This window comes from Megalops cyprinoides, chromosome 17 (genome assembly GCF_013368585.1).
Source record: "Megalops cyprinoides isolate fMegCyp1 chromosome 17, fMegCyp1.pri, whole genome shotgun sequence".
Lineage (NCBI taxonomy): Eukaryota > Metazoa > Chordata > Actinopteri > Elopiformes > Megalopidae > Megalops > Megalops cyprinoides.
Window position 1 is genome coordinate 25,621,710 of NC_050599.1, and position 12,012 is coordinate 25,633,721.

Here is a 12,012-nt window from a genome sequence, read left to right on the forward strand (position 1 = left end):
CACATACACACACATTTGCACATGAGCACATATACATATGCACACAAATAGACACACCTACACATAAAGCATACAAACACACACACACACACACATGCAGACATAAACTTTCACACACACAGATAAATACACGCACATACACAATGAGGCACACAAACACACACACACACAGACTCATCTATTTCATTCACCCAGATTGCATTTCTCTCCTCCACACCAACTCCTCCACACAGACTCCGCCAGTATCTCCCATCAGCAGGCTGAGCCCTACACTAGCTCTGTTCACTACTCACCATAGCCAATGACTACATGCTGTCATGGTGACTTCTCCAGCTGGCCGTTGTTTTTTCCAACAATCCCACTATGCATTCACCTCTGATTGGCCAAGGCGCTCCACATGATGTGCCTGAGCCAATCACAATTTATTGCATTGGAGTCAAGTCTGCATAAAAAATGAAAAAACATGTCACCCCACCCCCAAATCTCAAGCTGGAACCTAAAAGCTTCCAATCCCCTATGGCAGGATTAATGAATGAGAAAGCTCCTGCTTTTAACACATTTGTCAAAGACAGCTCTCCTCTTCTGCTGATTTTGTGCTAAGTAGCAGTCTCCCACTGTTAGGTATGTTTAAAGGATGGCCTAAATGCATTTTTATCAGCCTGACTCTTAGAAAGGAGCAGTGTGACTTTGATGGCAAAGCCTTGCATGCTGTACACTGTTTGGAGAGTAGTAGAAAGAGGTGTTTCTGATAGCAAATATAGGGAATGTTTAACTATACCTCAACTGTCTGTACTCTGTCTGCACTATGACCTTGTGGTCCTTCAATTCAAGCGCCGTTTCATCTTTAGTCATGGACTAAATAAAACATTATAAAACAAGACCTTCTGTATTTGTTTTTTCTTCCAAGTCCAACATTTGAGAGTCAAATCTCAAGTCAAGAGAAAATTTGAGAGTGAAATCTCAAATGTTGGGCTTGAAAGGAACCAAATGTAATTCAGTCATTAGTAGCAGCATATAACATTCTCACAACATTCTTGTAACATTTGAGCGGTGGCGTCACTGCGACACAACAGCAAAGATCGCCAGAATGCCGTTTAACGACTTTGAGGTAGGAGTGTAGTGTAGAAGTGTAACACAGACCAGCAGATGGCAATCAGGGTTGCTCGTTAGCTGGTGCGCCACCCTGTGGTGGTTACGAGTATCGCCATGCGTCCTTGCAGGAGGTGCAGTCGCTGCTCATCAACTGGAAGGGGCCGGACCTCACCACCTACGGGGAGCTGGTGCTGGAGGGAACCTTCCGCGTGCACCGCGCCAAAAACGAGAGGACGCTCTTCCTCTTCGACAGGATGCTCCTCATCACCAAGAAGCGAGGGGAGCACTACGTCTACAAGGCCCACATCTCGGTAAGCGGCCCAAAGGAAATCACAGCCTGTGGTCTTCTTCTTCTTCTCCTCTTTTCTTCTTCTTCTTCTTCTTCTTCTTCTTTGTATTTCTTCTTCTTCTTATTATTATTATTATTCATTCAGCTTCCTTAAGGATAGAACAGCAGTGCCCCATCTGGGATGCTGTAGAATACGTTGCAGTATATGTTCTATGATATGTGCATATAGTAATATCTGTGAAAATGGCAATATTTGAATATTTGAATATTTTACGTTTTCTAGTATAGTCTAATATAGTGTTGACTGTATACACTGATATAGTGTATTTTGGCAGATCATACATATGTCACAGTAGTGTGCCCCCTTTCCTCTCTGTCTCCCATCAGTGTGCCACCCTGATGCTGATAGAGAGTGCCAAGGACTGCCTGTGTTTCAGTGTCACCCACTACAAGCACCCCAAGCAGCCTCACACCATGCAGGTCAGTGACTGCCGCTACCCTGGGTGAAGGTGTCCGTTGACCCCGCCCTCTTCAGGGTGCATGATGTTGACCCCGCCCTGTGCAGGGCGTGTCATGTTGACCCTGCTGTTTCTTCCCCAGGCGAGGACCGTGGAGGAGAGGAAACTGTGGGCCCATCACATCAAGAGGCTGATCTTAGAGAACCACCTCATCCCACAAAAGGTACCCAGCACCCCACCACTCTAGGACAGGGAGACTGTGCAGACATCTGGAACCATAGCATTCATTTACCACTATTGAGTCAACCATTTTGGCTTATATTATTGAACATTTAAATTGAATTGACAATGCGTTGTGTAATATTTTGTGAAAACTACACCGATGAAAGTAGCAGTCCACTAATGTTTCCTCTACTGCATGCTGTGCATTAGGACACACGTTAAAATGTATTTTCTGTATTTTCATCTGTATATTTTCTCGGACATTACTTTATGGGGGGAGTCAGACTCCACAACACTCCAGAAGAGCAAAAAAAGATCAATCAATTCATATTTCTGTGTTTCAGGCGAAAGAGGCCATCATGGAAATGGACTCCAAATGTGAGTGCCATCGGCGGCGCCTCTTGGTCTCCCCCGCAGAGATTACCGCACCCTTCCCCTTTGTCTTTCTCCCTTCCGGTCGCTATGGCAACGCCACAACAAGATAGGGTTCCCATCAGCCATAATCGGACACGGAGGTGGCGAGGGTTTGGGCCGTTGAGGGGACGGTGATGTAGGAATGGCAGGAAACACCACATTACCCTCCCCACGTGCAACATTCAGCTGCACCCTCATAGTGCGGGATGGCCATGGATATGCACATCTTGAGCAATGCTCGCCACATATCATACTGGTGTTTGCAGTCCTTTTCTTAGCAGCAGGGGTGCCCCTTGGTTCAAATAAGTAAAGATGCTTCAGTTATGTCAATTGCTCATTATAATTTTACCCAGTTCATACAGAGTGTAGGCTTTATGTTAAGCCTTAGTTTTTTTGATCAGAAAAAGAATAACTGTGGAATAGTGTGTCTACTTGATGCCAACAGTCTAAATGTTAATATGTACTAATCTTGTATGTTGCTCCAGAGAGAAACATTTGCTACGCGACAGTGACAATGTAAATGTAAATGATGGTAGCTAAGACTACCATGATGGTAGCTGACTGTTTAACTTGACCTTTGGATGTTGATGGCTTGTCCAATCGTATCCTTGTACATTATGCCTCATGTTGTTCATGTGTTTGGGGTTTTTTTTTTTGTCAGCTGTGATCCCGTCCCACTCTAACATTGCTGCTGTGCCAACAGATCCGCCAAAGTTCCGCTACAGTCCTGAGAGGCTGAAGAAGTCCATGTCCGGCCAGCTGGACGACGTGCCCACTGCCGGTCGTCAGGGGCGGAGGCAGTCAGGTGAGCCGCCCCCCTGTGTGCCACACACATCGCAGCTCCGCCCACTCCACGCACACCTGCATCGGCACAGGGGACAGTGTCAGACCAAACTGTAGAAAGACAGATTAACTCGGTCTTTGAAAAGGGAGAAGACTGCAAAAAGCAACACTTCTTTCATTTTTTCAGTTTGGATTTGTTGACTCTTGGCACCAAAGCAGTCCCCATTCTCAGGTTTGCTATAAAAACCTTTTCCTGAATTGGAATAAGAAATTTTGTATTTTTTAACTGTGACCTTTTCAGCTCCACTTCCATTCTTTTGCCTGAGGGAAATTCCTCTTCGCCCCTAAATGAAAGTGGGTTGTTCAGTAGCTTGCCCCAGTGAGCTCAGTTCTGTCGCCTTTATGAATGATGAAGTCAGAATGGATGAAAATGAACTGACACAGTGGGGTGTGCTCACTGTTTCTCTCTCTCCCTCAGAGCCATGCAAGCAGATCACCAAGGTCACTAAAGGTAAGTAGACAGCGGCATGCGCCATTACTTATCTTTTTCCCACCAGTGGCAAACGCTCTTAGCCGTCTCCAAGGCACACTGGCCCCGGCAATTTGAACAGTAGGTCAGGAGGAACGCTCGCTAAAAATCAATATTGATATCCACTGCGTCAAAGATGTCACCTGTCATTGGGTGCAGACGGTACAGGCAGGCAGAAACCGAAGGCCAGTTACATGTGGTGATGCTCTGAGTGCTCTGGGGGGAAGGCAGTCGATCAGGTCACTGTGCTGGTTTCCTTTACCTCCGTCTGTCAGTCACCTATACATTCAGTCTGAATGGCATGGAGACGGAGGTTTGGCGGTGGAGGCGCACCGTCCTTGTCCCCCAAAGCAGTCAGGATGCAGGCCCACCGAGTTCCACTGGCCGAAACCGCGGCTTCAAAGGACAGTGGGTAACAGGCGACCGGAGTGCTGGAGCCCTCTTGAGGAGATCAAAGGCCAGGCTCTCTCTTTCTTTGCTCCCTGAAATAATTATATAAAAAGCCCCTCAGACGCATCATTGATGGGCTCTTGTGCTCTGGCTCCTTCCTGCAGTCAAATGCGCTCCCGGCCTCCAATCAGTGGCTTTCTCATTTCATGAATTCTAATTCGCCGACTATAAAAGGGAAAGATGAGCAGTATTTTATTATCTGTGTATTTTTTTCTATCCCACTTGAAATGATTTTGTTTGCATTTATCTGGCTGATTTGGCGAGGCCCGTGGGCGGACCCGTCCATGTAAATTGTATCAGCGCCATCAGAGGTTCGCGGGAGATGGGCCGCCTTTCCCGTTCACGTTTGTTTTAAGAACCGCCCCATTTGGATTTCAGCGGAATACATTCATTTCAAGGGTCCCTTTACCCTGATTGCTACATGAAAGGGTCTCCTACAAACAGAAAAGTCTTGCAAATGAACCTGCGATTGAAGTACAAATATAGCTGTCCATAGCTTTATGGCTTGCAAGGTTTACTTTTATAAGGGAACTGTTTCCTCGTCTTGCAAAGGACATCAAGTACACTAAATTTAATTAGCCACAGGGCAGGGAATGCACTATAATCTACAACTCATGCATTTTAATTCACCTTATCTCATGTGTGTAATCATTGTTGATCATATGCTGTATATTGCTGTATATTATTATTATTATTATTATTATTGATGTTGTTGTTATATGCTCACATATACTGCATTTTATATTATTATTGTATGTTAGCTTATATTTCTTTTTCTCTTTTTTCTCTGTTTCATGTGTGGTCCCTGCAGCCATTCTTAAGGTAAGGCTTTACAGATTACTTTAAAACCACTAATAAAGGGCCTGTTTTCTGTCACTGTGTGGCTGTGTGTGCCAGAATAGTTTTTTTCTTTTTAATTTCTTTTGTCATTGTCGCTGGATAAAACGGGCATTATTTTTCACTGTATGTTTTCGGTTTTAATCAAAGTTGATTTTCAGGGCGATGTCGTGCAGCCAGGCCCAGAGGAATATTAATTTGAAAATGAAACACAAACTAGTTTAAAAAATGCATGGGAAAAATTAAAGCTTTTGGTCTGTTGGAGTTATGAGTAATTGTCACTTAAGCTTTAACCATGAAAACAGAATCTTGCCAAGCCTTGTCATGCTATTACTCTGACTGAAGCCGAAGTTGAGCCATTTTAGATACGCTCTACCCAGGTGAGCACATCGATGGAAAATGTTTTCCAGCTCCAACTCGTTTATTCTTCAGACAGAAAAACCCACAGGATGAGCAGGCATGTGAGCGCATGCAGGGCTCCGGTCGGCAGATAGGCGGAACTGTGACACGCCATAAAAGGCAATGGGTTTTTTCGGATGGGTTTGGAACGGGGGAACAGGGGCTCTGGGTCTGGGACTTCAAAGCGTGTTTTCGGAGCGCCGCTGGGAGGAACAAATCTGCACACATTGGTTTGCATGGTTCGTATCCACAAATGCCAGGATTTCGCTCCCTCAGAGACCAGTCCTCCCCTGTTCAGCCAATCAAACGTCAGAGCCAACCAAGATGCCCTGACACAATGGCAGCCCAACACTCAAATTCATGGTTACCTCCTTATAACTCGTTCTCACTGCTCAACTAGGCTTGTCATTTTGTCTATAGTCTGGGTTGTATCTAGTCTGGTCTGTCAGCACTGGTCTCTGCTTCCTCTATGAATTGTGGAAAATTATTCCATGCTCTAATAACTTTGTGAGAGAAAACAGTTACTTCCTAGTGTCACTGTGATTTATTTTGAACAAATTCCCACCAATGTCCTCTTCTTTTGACAGAACTCAGTTTAAAATAGCTTCTGTACTGCTCTTTATAAATCCCTTGAAAAAACCTTAGAAAAGACCCCCCCCCCCCAATTTTCCATTAGGTGAAGCTTGCATTTGTCTGGGAGGTTAAACCTAGCTAATTGGATTTGTTAATTGATGTCTGCACACATTCTCTGACAGGTTAAAGCCTTGCTAATTGGGTTTGTTAACCAATGTCTGTGCACTTCCCTATCTGGGTTGACCTACATGGACCTACCTATATATATACACATAATCCATTCGAATTGAATATGCTTTTTGAAGCAGTTCAGGTCAAGTGACTTGTTAGCACAGCCTTGGGAATCAGGCCTGTAAACTTCTGGTTGGAGATGTAATTCCCTAACCAATGCTCCACACTGCTGCCCTCAACACCACTGTAGCCCACCTGAGTATCTGTGGCTGATGCTTCATACTGTCCTGTCTGTCTCTGTCTCATGGTTTTCAATACTTATGTTGTTCTGTGTAAGCAGCTCAGGTTTCAGACATCCCAAATACTTCCAGTAGAACAAAGAGCTGAAAGTCAAAAGGATTAGTAAAAATCCTCTTGAATGTGTTTGGTTTTTGATAAGAAGTAAAACTGAACTGAGCCCCCCTCAGCTCACCTCACGATAAGGACACAAACTCTCTGTGACTTGCCACCGCAGCACGCGGACAGCGAAGGGGCCCTGCCAGCCGACGCTCGCTGCGGGCAGGCCCGCGGTAGCGTCAGCACCCTGGGCTCAAGCCTAGGCGAGCCTGAGGCTGAGAGGCCTAGCGTGGAGGAGGATGAGGAGGACCCAGGTTTCAGGAGGGACACTTATGAGCGGCTGAGCCCTAGTGACAGTGAGGAACCGAGGCCGGAGAGGGCACCTGGCGCGGGCGGGGCGGAGCAGGAGCAGGAGGAGGAGGAGGAGGGGGAGAGTGACAAGGACGATATTCTGATGGAGGACACCCAGGTAGCCGACTTCGCCAGCTCGGTGCTGGCAGCCATCCCCTGCTGGCACTTTAGGGCCAGGGCTTTGCTTTCCGCTCAGGTGACAACGGTGAGGCTCTCTGCCACCAGCGGGTGTTTCGTTATTTCTTCTCCATGCGCCACATCCTCAGTCCATGTCTCCACCCACCTTACTGTCAATCAAGAATTAACCCACTAACACATCAAATGCTCCACCAAAGCTAATGGACATTCATGAACTAAAGAATCTCGGCAGAGCATGGAACATCGCTGTTCTTCTAAACGAATCAATGCATGGAGTTAACCCGCCAAAAAAGCCGATTGCCACTAATAGCATCTGCTGCTAACCAAAAAAACATAACTCTTGTGGAGGGTGCCTACCCCATTCCCTGGTGGGCGGTTGGGTTTCAGCTGAGGCTTTGTTTGATCTGTTAACAGTTTGGAGCAAGTTTCCTGTGATGGTGTCACAAACTTCTACACTTTCTTAGATACCCCACCCCCTCAAACATACGCAAACACTCCCCAGTGTTTTTAAAAGCTCTCTTGGGTGCTGAGAATTGGTATTTATAAAGGTCAATCGATTTAGCCTGGCTTGAAGGAGGAAATGGTAGCATCTCTAATTGTTCACTGCAGGTTGGTGTTCTCCTTTGTCTTGTCATTTCACCCTCTCTGACGCTTTCTCTCACATCTTATAATGGTACTCTACTGTCTGCTGGGCTCTGAGGGTGCAGCACTCACCCCGTTTTCTTTCACCTGATCACCTGCTGTCTTTCTTGCAGTTGATGTGGTGGTCACTCTGCGTGTCTGTACCTGATCTCAGATCAGCACTGTCACTGCTTGGTCTATGTGCTTGCATACCTCAAAAAAATCTGTAATTATCTCCAGTTGTGTAATGAAGTGTGTGACGTTTATAAAAAAATATAATAATCACAAACTTTTTTTTTAAACTTTCCCGTACCCTTTTAATAATGAATTTGTTGCCAGGTGTTTATAGTAGGGTTTGTCAGATGTCAGATGTACTAAAAAAAAAAAAAAACAAAAAACAAAAAAATGGAAATTGTTTAAAACCATTTCTTGCATTATACTCACTGTACAAGTGTATGGCATTTTCCTAAACCACCATTAGCATTTCATTTTAACTTAAATGTATACATTAATGTGCAATTGAAGACTATTGTAATATGACCTGGTCTGGGCAGAGTGGGAGGTTTGTCATGAATTTAGCTGATATGCCACAAGATGAACTTCTGAATCATATAACCATAAGGAATAGTGTTAATTGCAGGCTAAGCTGATACAACCATAATGAATCCAGCTAGTCACTTGCTAATGAAATGTAACCGTAATAACTGCAGCCAATCACTGGCTCACCAGATATAATCCTAATGAAAGCAGCCAATTGCTGGCTGAGCAGATAAAACCATAATGAATCCAGCTAATCACTAGTTTTACAGATATAACCATAATAAATCCAGTGACTTACTGGCTTGACAGATATAGCCATGATAAATGCAGACAGTCATTGGCTGCAGCGGTAACATTTCTATAACAGAAATGTTATTCAGCCAATCACTGTCTTACCAGGTATAACATATGCAGCCAATCACTGGCTAAGCAGAGGCCCACATAACCACACAGAGTCTTTGCCTCCCTCCTCACATTATGAGGTGAGAAGTAAAATCAGTGTTCTCAACATAACATTTAAATGCAGTTAATGCACTTATTCTGTTAGCAATACATCAGAACTATCCACAGAGTTAAATGTGTCTTCATCTGGAGTCCTGTAAATTCATCTCTTTCTTAGTTGTTCAATCTGAAATCAGTAAGTGTAGTTTTTGCATCTCAAAGGCCACTTCTAAAGGTCAGGCATATTCTACAATTCCGTAGAAATGCACTGAAATGCACTGACTAATCAAGATAGCATTGTTAGTTGAAAGGGTCTTTATAAAGGTATTTTCTGAGAGGAATTGTTGTTGAGGCAAAATCACCTTACTGCATTTCAGGATGTCTCAGTGTGTGTGTGGGCTCCTAGCTGCCTGTGATACATGAACTGACTGCCCTACATTTGCTTGTATTTATATACCCCTGTCATATTTCTTGATGTTTCTTAAGGACGAAGAAGGGAATGACATCTTAGAAGAAAATGGGATTAACAGGCAAAACAGCCAATCGTCTGGTCAGGAGGATACATGTGACACAATGGAGGGCGGGTCCCTCATTGAGCAGGTAAAGCAGTGTTTTCAGAAGCAGGGAATGCACTATCTTGGCTAGACCTGTCATTGGGATAACTGAGAACCCTATGGCTCCCTTCTTTCCTATTCCCCTCTCATCTCTGTTGCAACTTTATTCTCTCTCACAAGGTTCATTCTGCCACCACCTCCATCCCCACCTTCAACCTTACAAAGTGTCTACATACACTTACCTACTCAGAGTATTGTGACATTCCATCACCTAAGCTATTCATTCGTTATCTCCAGAGAGAGCTTACCTTCACGAGCGTGAAATGATGTCTATTTCTAACCATCTTTGCAAATCCCTGCCAATTAAGCTCGGGGGGGAAAAAATACAACAATTCTCAGAATTTTTTCATCACTGCATGTCTCTGCAGGGTTCCAGCTGCGTCTCTAAGCACCATCTCGCTGAGCGATCTCCCTTTGTCACCGAAATGATAAAAAAATGCCCCCCCACATGCTGCTTCTTCCTATCATCCTTTGCTTTGATGAGGGGAATGTTTTCATAGGTCCCGAGTCTGTTGGAACACCCCCCCAACCCCACCGCAGCCCCCTGTGGGGTGCCTGCTTCCAAAACATGCCTCTTCTTCGACCGGTTGCTTTTCTCCTCCCTTATCTCGTCCTCACAGCTCCGGCTGTCTGCCTCGAACCCGAGGCTGTGCCAAATCGAGCATCCCGCTGGAGGGCTGTCCTATATTTTTATCATTATAGCTTTTTCAGAGTGACAGAAATAGTTTTGGCTTTGAGAGTGACGTCAAAAGAGATGCTGTATGTTTTGTCTGATGGTGTTTCCTACATTTCCTACAAAGCCTATCCTTAGAAATGCAGCTAGCACCAAATACACTAATGGAGTTGAGGTACATTTTCTTTAACAAGGTTCTGTCTCCCTATTCTAGCTAACAAAATGAAAAACACAAATGAAACACAGAAAGGTGATCTATAAAACCTGTGTATTGCAGACTTTGCAGGCTTTAAAACTGACATTTCACATTTGTCAAATACAAAATAATCACTTCACTCCTCTGTCTGTCTCTCTTAGGCCCCTACTGAAGAGCCACCGTCACACAACAGCATCTTTCAGTCCAGCTCCACTGAGAAACCTGAGCAAGACCCTCTCTCAAATTCTGAACCTGCTGGCCCAATATCCAGCGCCCCCATTGGGCAGGAGACCACCGAGTCCGAGGCAGACCATGGTGAGGATGGAGAGGAGATGATGGAGATATCGCCTGTGCCTCAGCAGGCGGAGTCCAAGGCTTCGAGCAGCGGGGAGGCGTCGACGACAGAAGAGGAGGACGAGGAAGAGGAGGACGAAGAGGATACGGCGGCAGAGTCAAACGAGCCCGCCAGCATCTTGCCCCCCTCCGTGCTGGACCAGGCGAGCGTCATCGCCGAGCGCTTCACCGCCGGCGGCCGCCGGGGGAGCCTGGCGGGGGACGAGGCGCGGTCTCTCGGCTGCCCCTCCCCGCGGCTGCCCAGCAGGCGGGGCAGCACCTTCAGCCTGGGCGGCGACGCCCAGCGGCTTAACAGTGCCTCCGCGGAGCCCCCGCTGGGTCTGCTCGCCCCGGACACTACCCTCCTGGGGGCAGAGCTCAGGGTGCCCTCCCCAGGCCCCGACAGCCCCTTTGAGGGGGACCCTCACTGGAAGAGGGACTCCACCCTCTCACGGCAGGACCGGCTGCTAATTGGCAAGATCAAGAGCTACTACGAGCACGCGGAGCACCGCGGGGCCAGCTTCGCCATCAAGCGGCGGGAGAGTCTGACCTACATCCCTGCTGGCCTGGTCAGGAACTCCGTCAGCCGGCTCAACAGCATTCCCAAGGATGGGGCCTCCCCTGACCCCGACTCCACCTTTACTCCTGCCTCTGACTCCGACCCTGAGCCTGACCCCGCCCTCCACTCTGCCTCCAGCGGTGACCCCAGTGGTGACCCCACTTCTCACACAGAGGTAATCAAAGGTGAGGAGTCGTCCTACGCCGAGGTCAAAGCACGGGTGGACCCTGGGGTTGGGAACTCCCATGATGCCAGCAGGACCACAGCTGAGAATGAAGAGTTCCTTCCTTCCTCCGAGATGATCAGGGTGTGGCAGGAGATGGAGAAGGAGGTGGCCGGGGCACGATCAGTGCCCCCCGGCCCCGTGAAGCCGAGGGAGGTCCCTGGCACAGGAAGGGCCTGTAAAGGGATGCTAAGAAAGGACCAGCTGCCCAGGGGAGCCTCTGACACGGAACACAGCAGGCCCCCGAAGGCGGAAGCTGAACCGAGAACGGTTGGTAAGGAGCATGTCAAGGACCTGAAGGGCAGGGCCGTGGGACTGGGGCAGCCAGCAGGCCTGAACCCAACCCGCAAGCCCCAGGAGGGGAGCAGGGCGAAAAAGGCGCCCGCCCCCAGGGTGATCCGCCTGGGCTCCGACGCGGACGAGGAGCTGCTCCGGCACGACGAGGAGAAGGCTAGGAACAAGGTGTTTCAGCTGGCGCGCCAGTACAGCCAGCGCATCAAGAGCAGCAAGCCCATGGTGAGGCAGCGGAGCCAGGACTCCGACATCCTGCTCAGCGCCCGGAACCTGCCCTCCGTGCTGGAGGAGCGGCCGGAGAGGGACGGCAAAGGTAAGCGCAAGCCCCTTTGCAAGCCCCGCCCTAAAAAACAACAAGCATGCCCAATCAGAAAAAAGGCTACAGGTGGTGTAAAACCATTGTGAAAATCCTGTCAAGGTTAGGGGTGTCGAATTTTATTCCTAAAAGGAAACGTTTTGCTTGTTCAGCTCAAGTC

General features: G+C 47.3%; 1 protein-coding gene across 5 annotated transcripts in view; it reads left to right on the forward strand.

Moving 5' to 3' along the window:
* Positions 1–12,012, forward strand: part of LOC118791917 (pleckstrin homology domain-containing family G member 3-like) — a 67,807-nt gene that overhangs the window by 52,798 nt on the left and 2,997 nt on the right. For 3 of the 5 annotated variants that reach the window (XM_036549448.1, XM_036549451.1, XM_036549446.1), the window contains 10 exons: positions 1,221–1,403; positions 1,769–1,861; positions 1,982–2,062; positions 2,406–2,439; positions 3,179–3,280; positions 3,737–3,769; positions 5,049–5,059; positions 6,732–7,109; positions 9,131–9,244; positions 10,289–11,849. In XM_036549448.1, coding sequence (XP_036405341.1) covers positions 1,221–1,403; positions 1,769–1,861; positions 1,982–2,062; positions 2,406–2,439; positions 3,179–3,280; positions 3,737–3,769; positions 5,049–5,059; positions 6,732–7,109; positions 9,131–9,244; positions 10,289–11,849 — 2,590 coding nt within the window. The remainder of the gene's footprint in view (positions 1–1,220; positions 1,404–1,768; positions 1,862–1,981; positions 2,063–2,405; positions 2,440–3,178; positions 3,281–3,736; positions 3,770–5,048; positions 5,060–6,731; positions 7,110–9,130; positions 9,245–10,288; positions 11,850–12,012) is intronic. The other 2 variants (XM_036549447.1, XM_036549452.1) reach the window with 2 other exon arrangements.